Raw genomic sequence first — 21,121 nt, 5'->3', positions numbered from 1 at the left:
GATGAGCTGCTCGACTAAGTGGTATGTTTCCAGCTGTCAGTGGAGAGATGGTGTGAAATGACAATAGTAGACAAGTAAGTTTGAATGGTGTCCTTAAAAGCAGCAAAGATCACAGCGCGAAGATAAAGTTGGAATTCAAGCGGACAAATTGGGACAAATATTCGTTTGTAGGAAGGGGAGTTATGGATTGGAATACCTTACCGAGGGAGATGTTCTATAAATATCCAAATTCTTTGCAATCGTTTAAGAAAAGGCTAGGAAAACAACAGATAGGGTATCTGCCACCTGGGCGACTGCCCTAAATGCAGATCCGTACTGGCTTTATTAAATACCAAGTCTATATGCAAATATGTCTTGAAGTAAATAACTAATGTTATTCCCGGTAAACAAGATTGGATCGTCGATGAGTTTATCATATCATTTAATCTCAAGCAACCAGAAACCAAAGCCTATCGACTTAACTCCTTAATATGTTAAGAATGTTTCTAGAGTATATACCACTTTAAATATAATAGTGAAAAGTGTAATACATTACGTGCAATACAAAAATACTTTGAAAATTCCGGTAGTGAAAGGTTTCAACTGCTTCGCAATTAATTTATTTTAATTATATTTACAAATTATGTATTCTTACGAGATAATCGGACTTTTAACAGTTAAGTAACATTGGCGGACATCTTAGTGGAAGGGTGACCGCTTCAGGACGCGGGAGCTGTGAGAGAACTCCCACCCGTAAGAGAGTGCCACCTAAACACACAAACACAGTGTTATAGATAGTTAAGCAACATTGGGCGTGGTTACATTTTGCATGGGTGGCTGCTCCCTCCCCACCTCTCTATCTCTCTCTCTCTCTCTCACACACACACACACACACACACACACACACACACACAAGGTAGCACAGTGAGAATAACAATAAATAACGCAAATACACTTAAGTTATAAGTCCGACACTGAAATAATTTTACCTCAAAGCGGATTAACAATAAAATGCTGCAATTAGAATGCGCGTTACGTCAGCACTGAGTGGAACAGAAGTGACTTCTCTCCTGAACCCAGAATACTACACCAACTCAATCCTACAGCATAGACTTTGATATGGTCGTCTGTGAGAAACCACAAACGTTATAATTAAACACTCAAACGCACTAGTGTGCCAGGCCAAGAAACCTCCCGCCCACCCTGTAGGGGAAAAGCAAAGGAGGGGGATACACAGATCACAAGGGAGAGGTGTTTCAATATCATAGATAAGATTTAATAATAATGTTATTTGTTTTACGTCCCGCTAGTTACTTTAACGGTTTGCCGAGGTGCCGAAATTTAGTCCCGCGGGAGTTCTTTTACGTGCCATCAAATCTACCGACATGAGGCTGACGTATTTGAGCACCTCCAATACCACTGCCGACTGAGCCAGGATCGAACCTGCCAGGTTGGGTCAGAAGGCCAGCGCCTCAAACGTCTGAGCCACTCACCCGGCTAGATAAGATGTGGGTGCAAGAAAATTTTATGTCATCATTAACAAGAAGAAGCCTCTTCTAATACCTCGATTTTAGGTTTAGGACTCATAGAATTAGAATTAAAAATAAACGTTAAGGCTATGGCTGTTGTAATTTCATTTATTGCCCCTGCCGTAAGAAATCATTTGCACTGCCTGTAGCATACCCTATATTAACTGAATTTGACGAAATTTAACGTATTTTTGTTAGTCGCATTCAGGAACATCACATCCTCTTTTGACAAATACATACCACTACACCTAAACCGCCACAAATCGCAACTGAATATCATACCCCTGTAACTCCTGTAGCATACCACCAACATTACTTGCGCGGCAGCTATTACGAGATAGAACTTCGAGAATTGGACGACGATTCGTGAAAACCCTGCGTTGCAGTGAGTTGTATTCGACAATTTTATATTTTAACATCCCCAATAACCAGTATAATAAAACAATTAACGTTATTGCTATTAATTAACACTCCATTAATTAATTAACACTGGTTTAGACAGCGCGAAAAGGAATCAAGTTTCGGATTTATATATTAAATCAGTTCCTACATTGCCATAAGGAATTTATCTTCAGATGTAACTTTACCTTTGAATCTTAACTCATTTTGATGGAATTTCCGTAGTTTTATTCTTTTCTAATTATCTTCTGCTGTCCGTAGCGTTCTATTCATAGATATACTAGTCTTGTCCCTGTTTGCTCACAGACCAGACCAAAATGTTGTCATCACTGAAGTATGAGACATATATGGTTGTGATAAAGCTACCAAAGAGAAAGTAATGATGTTCGGGACAGCCGGTGTTTATGGCTGTGAAATGGGCTACTCTCAGTGCCATTGGTGCTGCAGTAGCAATTACTGGTTCCGGGAGAAAGATAATGGCAAAGTAATTATATTATGCCTCAATACAGCCCTATCTCGGGTTTTAGAGATTTCTCAATAGGCTACCTTCAGTGGCAGTGGGTTCGAACCCCACTGTCGGCAGCCCTGAATATAGTTTTCCATGGTTTCCCATTTTTTTTCACCAGGCTGTACCTTAATTAAGGACACGGACACTTCCTTCCCACTCCTAGGCTTTCCCTGTCCCATCGTCGCCATAAGACCTATCTATATCGATGCGACGTAAAGCAGATTATTAAAAAACTAGGTTTAACTAGTCTTCGAACCCATCACTTGACAAACAAGAGAAGAAATCGTTCTCGTAAAACTCTTTCACTTCGTCTTTTGTAATAGCGGTAGGGGAGAGATGAAAGCGAACATGATAAAATGTACATTAGTTATTTGCTGCATTTTCGTAACCTATTTCTCTTCTCTTCACACATCATTCTGAATATTGATTTTTCAGAAATCTGGCATATTTCTAAGTTTCTCTTTTGTTTTGGATATAAACTCAGACTATTTTCTATTTCTGCTGTCATAGTTCCTTTAGAGAAAACTTCGAACTTGTTTTTCAGTTAGATCTGTAATCTGCGTAGTGGCATAGTTATACAATCATCCTAAACATTAACATGAGGGGCCGATGACCTCGATGTTAGGCCCCTTTAAACAACAAGCATCATCATCATCATCATCATCATTATCAAACATGAACATGTTGATGCGTGTTAACTTATTTTCTCTTTCCCCTGAATTGCGTAAGTTTTGAAACCTCTCCACGTGTGTGTGTCGCATAACAATAAATTAAGTTTATCTTTACAAAGATATTAATGTACCTCAGAGGTTAAGAATCGGAACTCAATTTTTAGTTATTTTGAAGTTCTAACATCAAAATGATTGTTAAAAGGAAATCTATTTGAAGGTATACAGCAGTCCTTACCAGCTTTATTCACGCCTGTAATTATACATTAAAATACCTTAACATGAATAAAATAGGTATAATAATAAAGGATTAAACAACTAAGTACAAGCAAAGTCCTAACCATGCGCCGGTAATAAGTCGATGGTCTAGAACCATACTGTTCTAAGCCCATTTTTCGATATTTGTTACGAAGCTCATCGTATATCCAGAGCTATACTGTGAATGACAGGGAGGGAGGAGATCCATTTAAAACACCCAGTATCAACAGAACCATTTTCTATGCCCATATGTCCTATTAATTGCTTTAACTAATATTTTTGAAGGCAACAACCATAATATAAACATTATAGAACATAAATACAAAGAACCTCGTCATAGCTGTTCAAGAGGTCGATTCAATGCGTGCAGTTATAGAACGACACATTAGAAATATGGACTTCCATAGTCCAATGACTGTGTTCAGGTTTATTCTGAACTTTAGGTCAAATAAGAAAGAAATTCTATAGCCAAATGGCGCCAAAAGATGTTTTTAAATCGGTTGCTCTTAAATCAAATCTAAACAAAGTGCCATACTTAAAATTAAGGGATATACAACATGAAAAGGGTAATTCAGTGAAATACAAATGCTCATTTTAAAATAATGATTTTAAGGAAGTTAACATATTAGTGCACACTTAGACGAGGTCTAATTCTACTGTAAGTTTACCACAACCAAAAGTAATTAGCACTGCAAGTCGTAAAATTGGTGCAAAAAAGACAAAGGACATTAGGTCATTTTACAAGTATTTCTCATTAGAAGATAAAGGGGTATGGAACTGTTTCCTGAAGTGAAACTTGTATCTATGATGTCAGAAACTGATAATGGTAGTGTATTACAATTATTTGTTAAAATGGGTATAACTAATATGAATGTTATATGTCTTTCATCTCTGAAATAAATCTATTTCTGTAAGCCATTTCCTCTATGTCCATCACCTCTCTGTGGCCTATTAATTTCCAATGTTTGGAATGGTTTGCTCATTAATACATCTTGTAATTACATAAGAACCTAATAAAGTCACAAGGTCTGCCTATGATAATAATTAAGGTATAAATTGACTGCCCTAAAAAGAAATCTTTTATATTGTAAAATGAGATAAATGGGACTTGGAAAAACATGGTTCTATACCGGGGCCTCTCAGGTGCATGCACTGTGCACGCTTCAAAAGATGACTTCGTTTGGCTGACCAGAGTGCAGAACCCCCACTCCTCAATTTGGAGCAATAGCGCTGTCTCTCTCTTTCCCCACGCCTGTCTCACTCGCTTCGCCTGTCTCCCTCTTCGTCACTTGCTCCGTAGCGCTCCAAATCCGAGCCGAGTTGAGCCGAGCTTAGCCGAGTAGCCCAGAGACAAAGCGTTGGTCCGAGCCGAGCTGAGTGGGAAAGATGCACTGTGCACAGCAACTCTGCGCCTCAATTTGCACGCGTGAGATTTTGGGCGTTTGAGAGGCCCTATTCTAGACCATCGAAGGCTTGTTTTTCTGCTCTCCTGGAAAGTATGAGAATTGTGAGTTACGAGGTACAGCATTTTACCCTTACAGAAACTTATCTTGATAACGTGGTTTAGTTTTACCACGTCTTGTAAGCTTAAATATTTTCATTTTCAATCAATCAATCAATACTGATCTGCATTTAGGGCAGTCCCCCAGGTGGCAGATTCCCTATCTGTTGCTTTCCTAGCCTTTTCCGAAATGATTTCAAAGACATTGGAAATTTATTGAACATCTCCCTTGGTAAGTTATTCCAATCTCTAACTCCCCTTCCTATAAATGAATATTTGCCCCAGTTTGTCCTCTTGAATTCCAACTTTATCTTCATATTGTGATCTTTCCTACTTTTATAGACGCCATTCAAACCTATTCGTCTACTAATGTCATTCCACGCCATCTCTCCGCTGACAGCTCGGAACATACCACTTAGTCGAGCAGCTCTTCTTCTTTCTCTCAATTCTTCCCAACCCAAACATTGCAACATTTTTTGTTATTGTTATTTTATGCTATTGTTTATAGGACGCCAACTTCTGTCATTACTAAACTCTCAACATTTTCCACAGGAAATGTCCATAACTGCGAGGGTAGAGCATGGGCATTCGAACGGCGACCAGGCAAGGAACTCCGAGGCTACGACGATCTGAAAGTGAACTTGGTCCAAAGTCGGCGAGACTGCATGGAGGCCTGTCTCCTAGAACGTCGTTTTGACTGTCGATCAGCGGAGTATGACACACAAACTGCCGAATGCCGCCTCAGCAGCGAGGACAGACGCACAAGGCCCAACGACTATGTGGATGCTCCAACTACCGTGGAGTACTTGGAGAACCAATGTCTTCTTCGTGAGTGTTAACATTCTTCTTCTGTCTGTTTGTCCGTACCTTTCATTCAAACGTCGGAAAGGAGGTACAGATACTGGCGCATTGGAGCGCTACCTCCAGTGCCTTATTTTAAAATTCCAATTTAAAATGAGATAACGTGACTTCTTAGTGTTTATTTGCGCCTTTACTACTTGAAGTAGTGTTCAACACATAACTTTGTGGAATATGTCTATTGTCTTGTTCCGTACAACACTTGCCATTATTTTAAATATATTTTCCATTGGCAGTGTTAGTCGTCTTCTATCTCACCCCCTTGAGAGATATTTGAATCTCCCTTAGGAATCATTTCGTTGCACCTTTACGGTATTTATTTTACTTTACTTTCCGTGTCCTTTACGGTGTAACGTAACTTAAAAGCTTTCCACCCTGTGAACCACACAATTCAGTATGCGTTTTTTTTTTTTTTTGTTATTGGCTTTACGTCGCACCGACACAGATAGGTCTTATGGCGACGATGGGATAGGAAAGGCCTAGGAGTTGGAAGGAAGCGGCCGTGGCCTTAATTAAGGTACAGCCCCAGCATTTGCCTGGTGTGAAAATGGGAAACCACGGAAAACCATTTTCAGGGCTGCCGATAGTGGGATTCGAACCTACTATCTCCCGGATGCAAGCTCACAGCCGCGCGCCTCTACGCGCACGGCCAACTCGCCCGGTAATTCAGTATGCGTAATACAGGGTGGCCCATTTAAACGTTTCACCGCAGATATATGTGGAACAACAAGAGATATTCAAAAATGACTTTCACCGGCATGAAGGCAGGGAAGGGGCTAATTAACGTAAATACTATGAGCCAGTCTAAAACGTAGGAAAATAGTATTTTTAACATCAACTTACGTTTTTTTTAATGAACACCCTGTATTATTTCGTAAGCAATCGTTAATATGAAAAATCACATAAGTAATGGCGTTTGTTTCATCGCAATAGGTCAATTACAACGTGAATTTGACGCTTGAGATAAACGAAACGCGCAGCAGTTGCACATCCCGAGAGTCAAGCGCGAACCTCTCGGTCCTCTTACTCACGATATGATTGCCGTACTGCGATGCGACAGGCACTGTACTTAATGCTATTTGCACTGCTATCAAGAGGGATGAAAATAAAACAAGGGTTTCCTGCCACAGCAAAAGGATATGTAAATAACGGCTTCTCTCTTGCGTGTTTTATTTACCTACACAGTACATTGCAGTACTCTGTACTGTACTACTTCAGAATTTTTCAAAGTTACTGTAACGAAATTCTCTTATTTTCATCCCTCTTGATAGCAGTGCAAATAGCATTAAGTACAGCGCTTGTCACATCGTAGCACGGCAATCATATCGTGAGTAAGAGGACCGAGAGGTTCGCGCTTGACTCTCGGGATGTGCAACTGCTGCGCGTTTCGTTTATCTCAAGCGTCAACTTCACGTTGCGATATCTCGGGATGTAATTGACCTATTGCGATGAAACAAACGCCATTACTTGTGTGATTTTTCACGTTAACTATTGCACACGAAATAATACAGGGTGTCCATTAAAAAAACGTAAGTTGATGTTGAAAATACTATTCTCCTACGTTTTAGACTGGCTCATAGTATTTACGTTAATTAGCCCCTTCCCTGCCTTCATGCCCGTGGAAGTGATTTTTCAATATCTCTTGTTGTTCCAGATATATCTGCGGTGAAACGTTTAAGTGGGCCACCCTGTATATAACACTATAACATACGTGTAAAAAATACGCCCTATGGAACAAAGAATGGCATGTTCCGTTTTACAATAACATCCTCAGATTCTATCAAATCACTTTGAATCATGCGTATATATGTACAGTATTGTTTATGTTGCGTAAACTCGTCAATGATTGAGAGTTTGGTGATAATATGAACAAGTATTAACATTCAGCCGTCACCGTATTAACCTGGTGAAATGTTTCTGTACAAATCTAAGCTGCTGAAATGTAGTCCGTTGCCTTGAAACACTGTTTCCGAACTGTGGTTATGGAGGGGCGCAGTGGAAAGATTTTGTGGGCGTTGCACTCTGTTCCAGGGAGGGGGATGGTGAAGTAGGGGAGCGAGGGGAGGGTGTCGTGGAACCTGGGGCCTATTCCACGAACGAACTTTGCAAATTTTCACTTTGCACTTTGCACTTTTCAGTTCAAATTTTGTTCCACCATCACTTTTCAGATTTAGCTTGCAAAGTGAAAAGTGAAAAGTTAGGAATCTTTTCACTTTTCAAGCCTGTTATGTTCCTCCATTGGCACAGAAATACAAAGTGCAAAGAAATGAAGTGAAAAGTTTTCATAGATCTTGCAAAGAGATGATTCCCTTTCCATATGTTAATTAACAAGTATGTACACTAGTTTCTCGGCGTAGAATTTGGTTTAGTGATATAAACACGTTACGACGTGAGCTTTTATTAGCATCAAGTGAGGATAGTGATGAAAAATCCAATAAGAGAACGTACAAAGACGAGATTAATTTTCATAACCTCACTTCGAGGGACTTTCACGAGTGATTTCGTATTACCCCAACACAGGCTCACTATATTCTTGAAATGATCGGACATTTATTGAAACATGTAACAAAAAGAAGTCAATCCCTTTCCGGAAAAGAACAAATTCTTATATGCTTACATTGGTTAGTAAATGGTGCCCAGCTGCACGGTGTAACACCAATGCATGGGACATCAAAATCAATTATTTGCGAACTGTTACCAAAGTCGTAGATGTTATAGTAAATGTAATATTTCCTAACAGTACGTTGGCCTGATAATCCACTCAATATAGCGACGGCATTTCTAATGAAGGGTGAATATCCTTCTGTGTGTGAATGTGTTGACGGCAGCCTGCTCTCGTTAATATTGATGTGTTATAATTCGAGAGGTTATCCTTAAAGTTGTCGAAAAATGATGTCACGTTTCTCCTTGACGACTTTCAGCACAGCCAGCTACTTGTAATAACCTTTTTTCCCATGATAAAAACATAAACGGTACGACAATTATAACGTCAAATTCGCCGCGAAAAGTAAAGCATTAAAATCGTAGAGTATTAGGCCTATACAGTTTGCTCATGGAATAAACTCGATCGGATCACTCATTCGCAAAGACTTTTCACTTTGCGAAAAAATTGAAAAGTACAACCTAGACCATGGTGGAACAGAAAGACTTTGCACTTTGCAAAATTTGAAAAGTGAAAAGTGCAAAGTTGAAAAGTTGCAAAGTTCGTTCGTGGAACAGGCCCCTGTCTACTATCCATTAGACCAGGGCCTCTCAGGGTGCATGCACTGTGCACGGTGCAAAAGACGATTTCCCTTGGTTGACAAGAGTGCAGACCCCCCAACCCCACTCCTCGATTTAGAGCAATAGCGCTTACTCTCTCTTTTCAAATGCCTGTCTCGCTGTCTCCCTCTACCACACTTGCTCCGTAGCGCTCTAAATCCGAACTGACTTGAGCCGAGTAGCCTATTGACGAACCGTTGGTCCGAGCTGAACCGAGCGGGACCGATACACAGTGCAAGGAGCTCTTGCGCGCGTGAGATTTTGGGCGTTTGAGAGGCCCTGCATTAGACAGTGGGGAGTGTTACTTTGTTTCTTCATGTTATAATGTATTACGGAGTAAATGTAAGCTAATGATTTTGATTAAATACAGTATGGATGTGAATTAGAGATTATCTCGTAAGATGTTACTTTTAGTGACAAATGATGATCAAAAAGATCGTCTTAAGTGACGAAAGACGGTGCGTAAATTCATAGAATTTACTCCAGATAAGAATATCCTAACCCAGATGCGACCAGGCCATTATCACGCCACCGAGTGGTTAAGCATCGTGCCGCATGCGACCCACCAATCATTTACAATTGATCTGCATTAAGGACTGTCACCAAGTGGCAGATTGCTCATAAGTAGCGAACTTGGTTTTTTATAAAATAAAGTTCTGACACCGTGGTTAACAGGTTCGAGTGCCGTTGGTCGAAAGAAAATTATAATAATGTTGGTGGCTTTACGTCCCACTAACTACTTTTATGGTTTAAGGAGACGCCGAGGTGCCGGTATTGAGTCTCGCAGGACTTATTTTACGTGCCAGTAAATCCACCGACACAAAGCTGACGTATTTGAGCACCTTCAAATACAACCGGACTGAGCCAGGATCAAACCTGCCAAGTCTGAGCCGCCTGAGCCACTTAGCCTGGATGAAAAAAAATTCACCATCAGAACAATGGCCGGCAGGGTAGGAGAGTTGGTGGTAGACCTATACAGTTTCTAATCACTAGATTGCATGCCAAAAGCCTGGATTCAAATCCAAATCTCTTCACAGTGTTCAAATGGAGTGAGGGGATATGATGTTCTTGATGGTGATTCGTCCGTCGGATGGTGACGTAAAGCATTGAGCAGACCCCTTAGTTTTTCGAGAGGAGGAGGCTACGTGCCGACACCGGGTTTCATCTCTCCCTACTTCATTATCATAATCCCACATCCAGACACGCAGGCCTCCCATGGGAGTCAGGCAGAAAGACCTGCACCAGGCAAGCCGAACACGTCCTCGGACACTCCTGGTACTAATAGGACACGATAAGTAAGTAGACCTAAGTCGTAAATAATTTCAGAGAATTAGGATCATTTTTTTTTGCTAGTGGCATTACGTCGCACCGACACAGACAGGTCTTAAGGCGACGATGTGATAGGAAGGGGCTAGGAATGGGAAGGAAGTGGCCCTGGCCTGAATTAAAGTACAGCCTGGTGTGGAAATGGGAAACCACGGAAAACCATCTTCAGGGCTGCCGACAGTGGGATTCGAACCCACTATCTCCCGGATGCATGCTCAGGGTCGCGCGCCTCTAACCGCATGGCCAATTCGCCCGGTGGGAAAAGACGTAAACGCATCACCATAGTTCGTGTTGTAAAACGAGTTTCCCCCAGAAGTGTTATGTAAAGTAGGGGCCGTAGCTGCTTATAGGACTTATTGAAATGGCATTGTACTTCGTTTAGCTTACCTTATCTTGGGTGATGACACAACTTATCAAATGACAATTTGCTTGTCAACGCCGGTCGCATCCGGCACGGTTACAGATTATGCGGTCGCTAGTGGCACGGGTCGCATTTGACACCCGCCTAATCCACATTCAAGACATTTAAGTCAGAGATTACCTCCTGTGGGATACATTAATCGCTAATTCAAAGAGTGTAAGTATAGTCCAAGTGTTAATGGAGTGGTGCAGCATGTTAATCGGGTGGCGTGCCAGATGCGACCGTGCCGCATGCGACCCGTGCCACCAGCGACCGCATAATCTGTAACCGTGCCGGATGCGACCGGCGTTGACAAGCAAATTGTCATTTGATAAGTTGTGTCATCACCCAAGATAAGGTAAGCTAAACGAAGTGCAATGCCATTTCAGTAAGTCCTATAAGCAGCTACTGCCCCTAATTTACATAACACTTCTGGGGGAAACTCGTTTTACAACACGAAACATGGTGATGCGTTTACGTCTTTCCCCACCGGGAGAGTTGGCCATGCGGTTAGAGGCGCGCGGCCCTGAGCTTGCATCCGGGAGATAGTGGGTTCGAATCCCACTGTCGGCAGCCCTGAAGATGGCTTTCCGTGTTTTCCCATTTTCACACCAGGCAAATGCTGGGGCTGTACTTTAATTAAGACCAGGGCCGCTTCCTTCCCATTCCTAGCCCTTTCCTATCCCATCGTCGCCTTAAAACCTGTCTGTGTCGGTGCGACGTAATGCCACTAGCAATTAAAAAGATCCTAATTATCTGCAATTATTTACGACTTAGGCCTATGTACTTATCGTGTCCTATTAGTACCAGGCACGGTAACTAGACTAGACGGTAGGGGTCACGCGCAGGCTGGCTTTGGCTGATGACGTCATCGGGTCTCCTCTGGCCGGCTAGCAGTGAACGCGACCCATTGTATTTGTGCGTTTCTGTTAATGATTTGCTTGTTTTTATTTAACCATTTGCTTAATATTTTTCAATTTTGTCAAATGTAATTGCCGGTTGTTATGTGTAGATAATTATGTTGTAATTTATTTGAGTAGTTTTCAGAAGATTACAAGTAAAATAATGACCCTGTGCTTAACGAACTATTCCAGTAGCTTTCTCAGTATTAAATTATCTTTCGCCTCGTAAATAAAGTATTTACGGTTCGGTTTTCGTATTTTCTATCCATCCAGTGATTTTAGAACGATTTTATACATAGATTCATTTCTAAAACTCGTTACTAAAATTAAAAAACATGACCAATCGCACGGAATGTTTTTTACCGTTGTTTTGGCGAATTGTTGGTGTTAAGTAGTGTTGTAAACACCTAATATTATATTTATGCATAAGTAGCTATTTATAAATGTGTATTGGCCGATTGAATGTTGGTAAAAAGCCCCTGAAGAAACGTCAACCTCTTCCACCATATCAGGGGTCACTCTTTTTTGGGGGGAAAGAGGCTTCCACATGCTTAGGCCATATAGACCTGTGGTACGGAGAAAACCCTCACAGTCAGAAAATGCGATCAAAAGTTCAATATTTAAAAGCACCTAAAAATACACCCAATTTTTATGATGGTGCTAAAACTGCATACATATTTACATTATATATGTACCACACAAAATATTTACACCTAGATGTTATTTCGTTGTTTTACATTATTTAAATAATTTTCTTAACTTTTTTTCACACTTTTCCTCTTTTCATTAGGAGTTCGTTTACACCTCTTGTAAGAATTCATGTGCCTAAGTTTGTTCATGTTTTTCATCCTTATGAAGGTTCTGGTTCTAAAAAAACATGAAACAACAAAATCTTCAAGATCAGGATATTTTTCTTAATTTTTTCATTTAACAATATAAAGACTCCTGGACATTTCATAATGTAGTTTCCATGGAAGGCACTAAATTAATTTTCCATTTTAATAATAGAATTAATGCACTCATCCGTGGGTTTCATTTAGTACCCTCTCGAAATGTTTTCTAGCCAATTCCTAGGTGAAGGAGAAATGTTCACGGTTTGGATCCCGTACATATTATCTTTCTGGGGGTACTTTTTCTTCACCCTATAAGCTACATAGCCAGCAATCATTTCTAGTAGCTCGTTCTTCTCTCTAACGAGTTCGACAGACATGTTTGCATTATTTTCATCTTGAAAATGTTCCAGAAATCCATTATCAGCTGAAGTGAAATCATCATCCTCATCCTCATCCTCAGCATTACAATTTTTGTCGCAACCTTCTCGATTTTGGTTGGACACTGCTTGGCAATGTTCGTCAGTATCAAGTATGAAGTATTGAGGCACCTCATTTTGCGCAGACAAAACGTCTGCGCTCAGAGATTGGACATTTTTTTTTTCATTTGGACAGTTTTTGCTGTTTATCACTTCACCTGCATTCCGGCTTAAAATCAATGATTTAATTCGCTGCGATACAATGGTAGGGAGAGGATGATCATAAAAGCGACCAAGTCCTCGGATCTGGTAAAAGTAGCTCTCAGTTATGTCCTGGTTACATTTGGCCGCCATTACGTAAGTATAGCCTTCTGATTTTAAGTCCTTATATAGACCACGAAGGCTACTTATAGACATTAGAAAACCTTCTTGAAAAGGAAGGAGTTTGTTTTTGCCAATTATTCTCATGGTGAAAATTAATTCGAATAATTTGTCAAGAGCATGATTTTGTTGCTCTATACAATTCCCATAGGCACTTTTAAAGCTGTTTGTGCCACACACGTGGACACGGGAGTTTAGGACGTCAAATCCATTATTAATCGTGATTACAGTCTCTCCTACATAGCTGAGCTCTGGGAAGTTATTGCATATTGTTTTCCCCACAGTCAGTGATAACAGTTCAGCGGCTTACCGTATATTTCGCCTCTCCGTTCCAGTCACAAGCATTTATGCTTCATTGAAAGCTTGTGAGCATATTGTAGGTCTTCGTCTTTGCATTTCAATTAACTTTGTAAATGCTTCTTTTGTGAAACATTGCCCACTTTCCAGCTTATATCCTTCATCAAGAAGGTGATTCCGCAGTAATTTAAGTACATAGGGCACATCACAAAAAACCATATGTTACGTTCTTTACTTGATGGGTTTTTCAGCGACGGTTTTTGCCACGGAATATTCAGATCTGTCATACATTTCCTATTTGAAGGTCCCATGTCACATACAACTGCCCTAACTTTAAATTCGGTGCTTTCTACGACATGAATTACTTCTATTAACAGTTCCCTTGACATCGCTGTATCAAAGTTGTAGTAGATAGGTTGCATCCACTTTTGAACTAAACTTCTTATTACAATGACTTGGACATTATCATGAGGTCCTCTAATCATTTCTTCATTTTGATCAAAGCACAAGTCATTGTTAACCTTCATTTCATCAAAGCTGAGAACAGCATCTCTTTCAAAATTTGTCAAAAGACTTGATTGTGTTTTTAAGATATTAATGCTCAACTCAATGAATCCAGGAGAAATAGAAAACTGTCTTAGCCGTCGTTTGATTGTAACTTCGCTAGGAAGAGGGTAATTAATCACGTCTGTAACAAAACACAATGCTTTATATGATATAGACCGTAAGGTTACCGCCTTAGCAATGTCCTCAGATGACCAACTTGAGCATCTGCCTTTTACTAAAGCTTGCGGTTGACTTTTAGAAAAAGTACCCTCAAAAACTTGAACATTATTTTTTCATTTTATTTTCTCGGTATTAGCTGCACTAAGACGGTCCCGAAGATCCTTATTTTGCTGTTTTAAGTCACAATTTCCTAGTCTAATTAACTCCAATTCTGCAGTCAGTTCAGCAATTTTCTCATTACAGAAACACTGATGTTTACATCTGTCATCTAATTCCTTCCTCAAGATTGCATTATTAATAATTTTTGCTTCAATTGGCGCCTGCGATTGTAAAATTTGCCGTATCTCCTTACGATGATTTCGCTTTTGTGCCCTTATTTCACGATCTTTACAGGACTGACTCGCTAAATTATTACTACTCAGTGGTAAATTTAAATGTGGTACTGCGTCAGTCCTTAAATTACGTTTAATTGGAAGGTTTAACAAATCACCCTTCAAGTCCCTTCTGTAGTCCGAATTGTCGAAGTGTACAGAGCATACACGAGCATTCTCAATAGTGAAGGAGTCATCCCGTTTACAGGCATTAATCCACTTTAATTTAATGTCACTGTTCTTTGGAAAACGATGAAATTTAATGTATAAATCCTTCTGGTGTCTATCGTGGTTAGAGCAACCGGCGACAGCACAACACAGCACAGAAAAATTAAATTCTTACACTGTTGACAAGGTAAACACCATCACTAGACTAATAGCACTCTGCTTCGCTTAGCGAACAAGGGTGCCTTGTGACGTCAGGAGGCGTGGCTTGCTATTGCGCACCCAACTGATGACCCCTACCGTCTAGTCTAGTAACCGTGGTACCAGGAGTGTCCGAGGACGTGTTCAGCTTGCCTTGCTGGTCTTTCTACCTGACGTCCTTGGGCGGCCTACGCGTCTGGATGTGGGATTATGATAATGAAGTAGGGAGAGATGAAACCCGGTTTCGGCACTTAGCCTACTCCTCTCAAATAACACCAAGGGGTCTGCTCAATGCTTTACGTCGCCATCCGACGGCCGAATCACCATCAACAGTATCATATCCCCTCGCTCCATTTGAACACTGCGAAAAGGTTTGGATTTGAATCCCGGCTTTTGGCATGCAATCTAGTGATTAGAAACTGTCTACCACCAACTTTCCTAACCTGCCGGCCAACATTCTGATTGTGATTTTTTTTCTCATCCAGGCTAAGTGGCTCAGACGGTTGAGATGCTTGTCTTCCGACTCCAACTTGGCAGGTTCGATCCTGGCTCAGTCCGGTGGTATTTGAACGTGCTCAAATACGTCAGCTTTGTGTCTGTGGATTTACTGGCACGTAAAATAAGACCTGCGGGACTATATTCCGGCACCTCGGCGTCTCCTTTAACCATAAAAGTAGTTACTAGGACTAAAGCCAGCAACATTATTATATTTTTCTTTCGACCAACGGCACTCGAACCTGCTAACAACGGTGTCAGCCCTTTATTTGAGAAAAGACCAAGTTAGCTACGTGTAAGCAATCTGCCACTTGGTGACAGCCCTTAATGCAGATCAATTGTAAGTGATTGATGGGTCGCATCTGGCACGTAACCGTTAATCGTTGGCTTTCTGTTCCCAGTTTCTTTCTTTCTTTTTTCCTAATCTACTTACCCTCCAGGGTTGGTTTTTCCCTCGGACTCAGCGCGGGATCCCACCTCTACCGCCTCAAGGGCAGTGTCCTGGAGCGTGAGACATTGGGTCGGGGGATACAACTGGAGAGAATGACAAAGTACCTCGCCCAGGCGGCCTCACCTGCTATACTGAACAGGGGCCTTGCTGAGGGATGGGAAGATTGGAAGGGATAGACAAGGAAGAGGGAAGGAAGCGGCCGTGGCCTTAAGTTAGGTACCACCCCGGCATTTGCCTGGAGGAGAATTGGGAAACCACGGAAAACCACTTCCAGGATGGCTGAGGTGGGAATCGAACCCACCTCTACTCAGTTGACCTCCCGATGCTGAGTGGATCCCGTTCCAGCCCTCGTACCACTTTTCAAATTTCGTGGCAGAGCCGGGAATCGAACCCGGGCCTCCGGGGGTGGCAACTAATCACACTAACCACTACACCACAGAGGCGGACTGTTCCCAGTTTAACAGATTAAAACCCGCCTTAGGTTGGCGGCACTTAGGGATGTTTAATTGCGATGAATTAGTTTCGATCACGTGGAGGATCTCCTGTGAAACCAAACTTCTGACACTCGGCAGTCTGTTGAGACAGTAAGCAGTCACACCAGACGTTAAACAAATAATATTATAATAAATAATGTTTTTCGCTTCACGTCCTAGTAATTACTTTTACGGCTTTTGGAGACACCGAGGTGCCGGGATGTTGTCCTGCAGAAGTTCTTATATGTGCCAATAAATCTACCGACACAAGCCTGGCGTATTTTAGCTCCTTCAAATATCACGAAACGGAGCCAGAATTGAACCCGCGAATTTGGGCTTAGAAGGGCAGTACCTTACCATCTGACTCACTCATCTGGGCCTATATTATTATTATTATTATTATTATTATTATTATTATTATTATTATTATTATTATTATTATTATTATTATTATCATCATTATTATTATTAAAATACTGTCCATTTTATCGATCTAATTGAATGTAGCATGACCCAGTTAGTACACCCACGCAATTATATTTAAGAATTAATGACAACAGTTCACTAATTAGTGGCTACTTACGAAGGTCTTTTGTCCTTACTCAGTGGATAGCAAGGTAGCTGGTATTTATCTGAACGGGCTGTTCTTCCACAATCTTGATTGAGAGGCCTCCAACTTTCACTTCGCTCGCACCACAGGTCACTCCACACAGCAGCTTCACACACACATGCACAGGTTCGTACTTGACTATCAAATAGTATGGCCGCCATACGCTTGGCTTGACCCCAGATTCACACAACCACACGGCTGCATGTACATTCGGTTCGACTCCAGACAAAGCCGAATAACTCGCACCAACAACACAGTCAACCCAATTAACGGGACTGCTACACACAGTGAACTGCTCAACACGTATCACTCGATAACAACACAGCACGACCAACAATAACAATAAACGAAAACACTTCAACATTACTCTCCGACACTCCACCTCCCAACATAACGACATCACTTCAACAGTCCACCATGACGACATTCTCTCAACACTCTGAAACTGACTCCTAGTATTCGGGAGTTAGTAGGTTCGAACCCCACTGTCGGCAGCCCTGAAAATGGTTTTCCGTGGTTTCCCATTTTCACACCAGGAAAATGCTGGGGCTGTACCTTAATTAAGGCCACGGCCGCCTACTTCCCACTCCTAGCCCTTCCTTGTCCCATCGTCGCTATAAGACCTATCTGTGTTGGTGCGACGTAAAGCAAGTAGCAAAAAGAAACTGACTCAACGACGACAACCAACACTGAAAACGCAACACTGACTCCCTGCACTTCGCGGCGAGCGGCGACCCACCTTTTACATTCCTACTGATGCAGTACTGTGACCTTCAGGGTGCGGCTAGAGAAGTAATATTCTCGTTTCGTCTTACAGAAGGCCCAGGGGGAAACCAAAAGAAAACACAATACATGGAGAGGTTGACGATGTCCTAGGGCCGACTGGGGTTCCCGCCTGATTCACTCATCGCTTCCAGGAAATACCGAAGGGGGCTTTCAGAGTGCTGGCTGTCGCCTGAGCACGTAGCAATATTATTATTATTATTATTATTATTATTATTATTATTATTATTATTATTATTATTATTATTATTATTATTATTATTATTCATGATGTAATATTTATGGGATCATGCCGTGTAATTAAAGTATATAAACTCACTCAACGCGCGTTTCGAAAGGTACTTGCCTTTCTTCATCAGGAGAAAACAGAAAACGGAAGCACGGTGTATTAATGGTAGCTAAGAGGAAGCAAGGTACCTTTCGAAACGCGCGTTGAGTGAGTTGGGTATAGTTTAATTACTCGGCATAATCCCTAAAATATTACATTATGAATAGTTACACGGGCCGTAGAACCCTAAATGATGTTATTAATATTATTATTATTATTATTATTATTATTATTATTATTATTATTATTATTATTATTATTATGACACTGGTCTACAGCAATCTTGTTTTTTTATTTTTCCATCTGGTTACACCGGTATATAACATGAATTCTCCGAATTCGGGTCGGTTTTCAGTTTTACTCTATCGGGCTACGTTTTTAAACAAAATCAAATCAAATCTTATAATATACTTACATATTAAATGAAATATTATACGTATTAAAGGCATATAACAAAGACAAAATTGTTTCTGTACATTTAATTTTAACTTAAATACCTAATGAATTTACTGATAAAAGAGACCTATGTTTCAGTATATATGAGTTTCCAAACTTTATTTCATTGTTAGGGACGAGAAAGCATTTTCTTCGAAGCTATGGTATGTCTTTCACTAGTGTCTCTTTTCAAACACCAGCAGTAATCAGCCTTCACTAACACATTATGGTGGCCTTGATAGCATGTTTCCGTTGTTTTAATGTCTTTATGAAACCACTCACCTTGTTTTTCACTCACTGAACCAAGATTCTCAGGTAAGTAATCACAAATCAGTATGGCTGTGAAAAAAATTCACTGTAACACTCATTCTACATCCAAGATTTATAAAATGTTGTAATATTTCTTCCACAATTCCGTTATAGTTCACAGATTACTTGTTGCCAAGAAAGTTTTCTCTCAATTTTTGTATATCAACCATGCTAACTTCTCTTACTCGGACTTTGACTGGTGAAAGGTCTCATCCTGCATAAGCTCAAGAATCTAGGGGTCAGTTGAAAATACCTGCTGTTATCTTAGTTTCAGTGAAATGGCATATGGCTTTTAGTGCCGGGAGTGTCCGAGGACATGTTCGGCTCGCCAGGTGCAGGTCTTTCGATTTGACACCCGTAGGTCACCTGCACGTCGTGATGAGGATGAAATGATGATGAAGACGACACATACACCCAGCCCCAGTGCCAGTGAAATTAACCAATGATGGTTAAAATTCCCGACCCTGTCGGGAATCGAACCCGGGACCCCTGTGACCAAAGGCCAGCACGCTAACCATTTAGCTATGGAGCAGGACTTAGTTTCAGTAATCTGTGGGAACTTTGTAACAAGAAAGTTGAAACAATCATTGTCCTTATTCACAGCAGAAACAAATTGCCTCATCAGGGCTAATTTAATATGGAATTTTTTTTCTTTTTGCTACTTGCTTTACGTCGCACCGACACAGATAGGTCTTATGGCGACGATGGGACAGGAAAGGGCTTGGAGTGGGAAGGAAGCGGCCGTGGCATTAATTAAGGTACAGCCCCAGCATTTGCCTGGTGTGAAAATGGGAAACCACGGAAAACCATCTTCAGGGCTGCCGACAGTGGGGTTCGAACCTACTATCTCCCGAATACTGGATACTGGCCGCACTTAAGCGACTGCAGCTATCGAGCTCGGTAATTTAATATGGAATGGTGGAAGGGCGTTAGAAGGAGAAATGAATGCTTCATGTTTAACTTTTTACCGGTGTAACTGTTCAACTCAGTAACAAGTATTCCTCATGTTCAATTATGATTATTAATTATTGTATTCAATTGTATTCAATTTACGCTATTAATTATTTATCGCCCATACCATTTCATTTCGTTAACTATGTACTGTATAATACTGAGATTGATTATATGAGTTGATTAGAATTAAGGTTAAAAACTGATGATGATGATGATGATGATGATGATGATGATGATGATGATGATGCTTGCTGTTTAAAGGGGCCTAACGTCTAAGGTCATCGTCCCCAGGGTAAAAAAAAACTTGTATGTACGGTGAGATTTGTTGAATAGTGTAATAATTTAAACTTTAACTTATTCAAAATCTGGCATAGCTGCGCAAGGTAGTTATTGATAAGAAGTTGTGTGGACACGTCGGAATATCAGTTGCCCGAGAGTAAGGTCGCGCACTACCACAAGAAGGCTAACTGTTACAAAAGCGTGATGACGCTAAGAAGAAGCGGGAAGATTTTGAACAAAACGTCATCACGTGGGAGTTCGATCGAAGATATTATTAGCCGGCTGAACGATGTACTGCGAGAGGAGGAGATTTGTAGTGGGGAAAACACATGGTAGTGCAAGGTGTTAGGGCTTGCATTCCCTGGATAGCTCACTTACATTGACTGTCAGATACATACTTATACACTGATTGACATAAGTTATTGCAACGAGTGGCGGCGATAAGGATCCCGCAGACCCCGCGGGGCTTGAGAGGGGCCCGTGACTGTTTCTTAATTCAGTAGCTGAAGAGTGACTTTACATATTGACAAAGCTATAACACAGTATTATTTGTATTACAGAGGGTTATTCCAAACATCGGCAGTGCAGAGCTTCTTTTATCAATAGGGGTACGGTAGTTATTTTTGAAAGAATGTGAGTTTTCCAACCTGATGCAATAATAACCATCCCTTGCTGCCACTCACAACAATCAACAAGGCTTTTGAAGTAATTAGCCAGTTCTGAGAACCCGGCAGTCAGCGAAGATGCGATAACAAAGACATCCTCCTTATCCAAACTGTAAATACTGAAGTTTCGAGCCTGTTTATTACTCTCGGCAGTCAGTGTAGCTACAGTAAGTAGGCTTACGATGGACGGTTGAATTGTAAATTATTTGGTCCTAAGAACGAGATTATTTCTTAATATTGTGACTTCAGCGTGTTTTGGTTACTATAATTGGAATATGCATTTCTTCTGTGTGTGTGGTCGTGCCATATAGGCCTAAGTGTATTATTTTAATTCCTTCGGATTTGATAACTAAATTATAT

The 21,121-nt window shown here is 40.9% G+C and overlaps 1 protein-coding gene across 1 annotated transcript in view; it reads left to right on the top strand.

Annotated features, from left to right (window-relative positions):
* Positions 1-21,121, top strand: part of LOC136863472 (uncharacterized) — a 208,900-nt gene that overhangs the window by 34,135 nt on the left and 153,644 nt on the right. The window contains exon 9 of the mRNA XM_068225952.1: positions 5,395-5,670. Coding sequence (XP_068082053.1) covers positions 5,395-5,670 — 276 coding nt within the window. The remainder of the gene's footprint in view (positions 1-5,394; positions 5,671-21,121) is intronic.

The sequence above is a fragment of the Anabrus simplex genome, chromosome 2 (assembly GCF_040414725.1).
Source record: "Anabrus simplex isolate iqAnaSimp1 chromosome 2, ASM4041472v1, whole genome shotgun sequence".
Lineage (NCBI taxonomy): Eukaryota > Metazoa > Arthropoda > Insecta > Orthoptera > Tettigoniidae > Anabrus > Anabrus simplex.
Note: the sequence above shows the minus strand (reverse complement) of the source record. Positions and strands in the feature narration are given on the sequence as shown.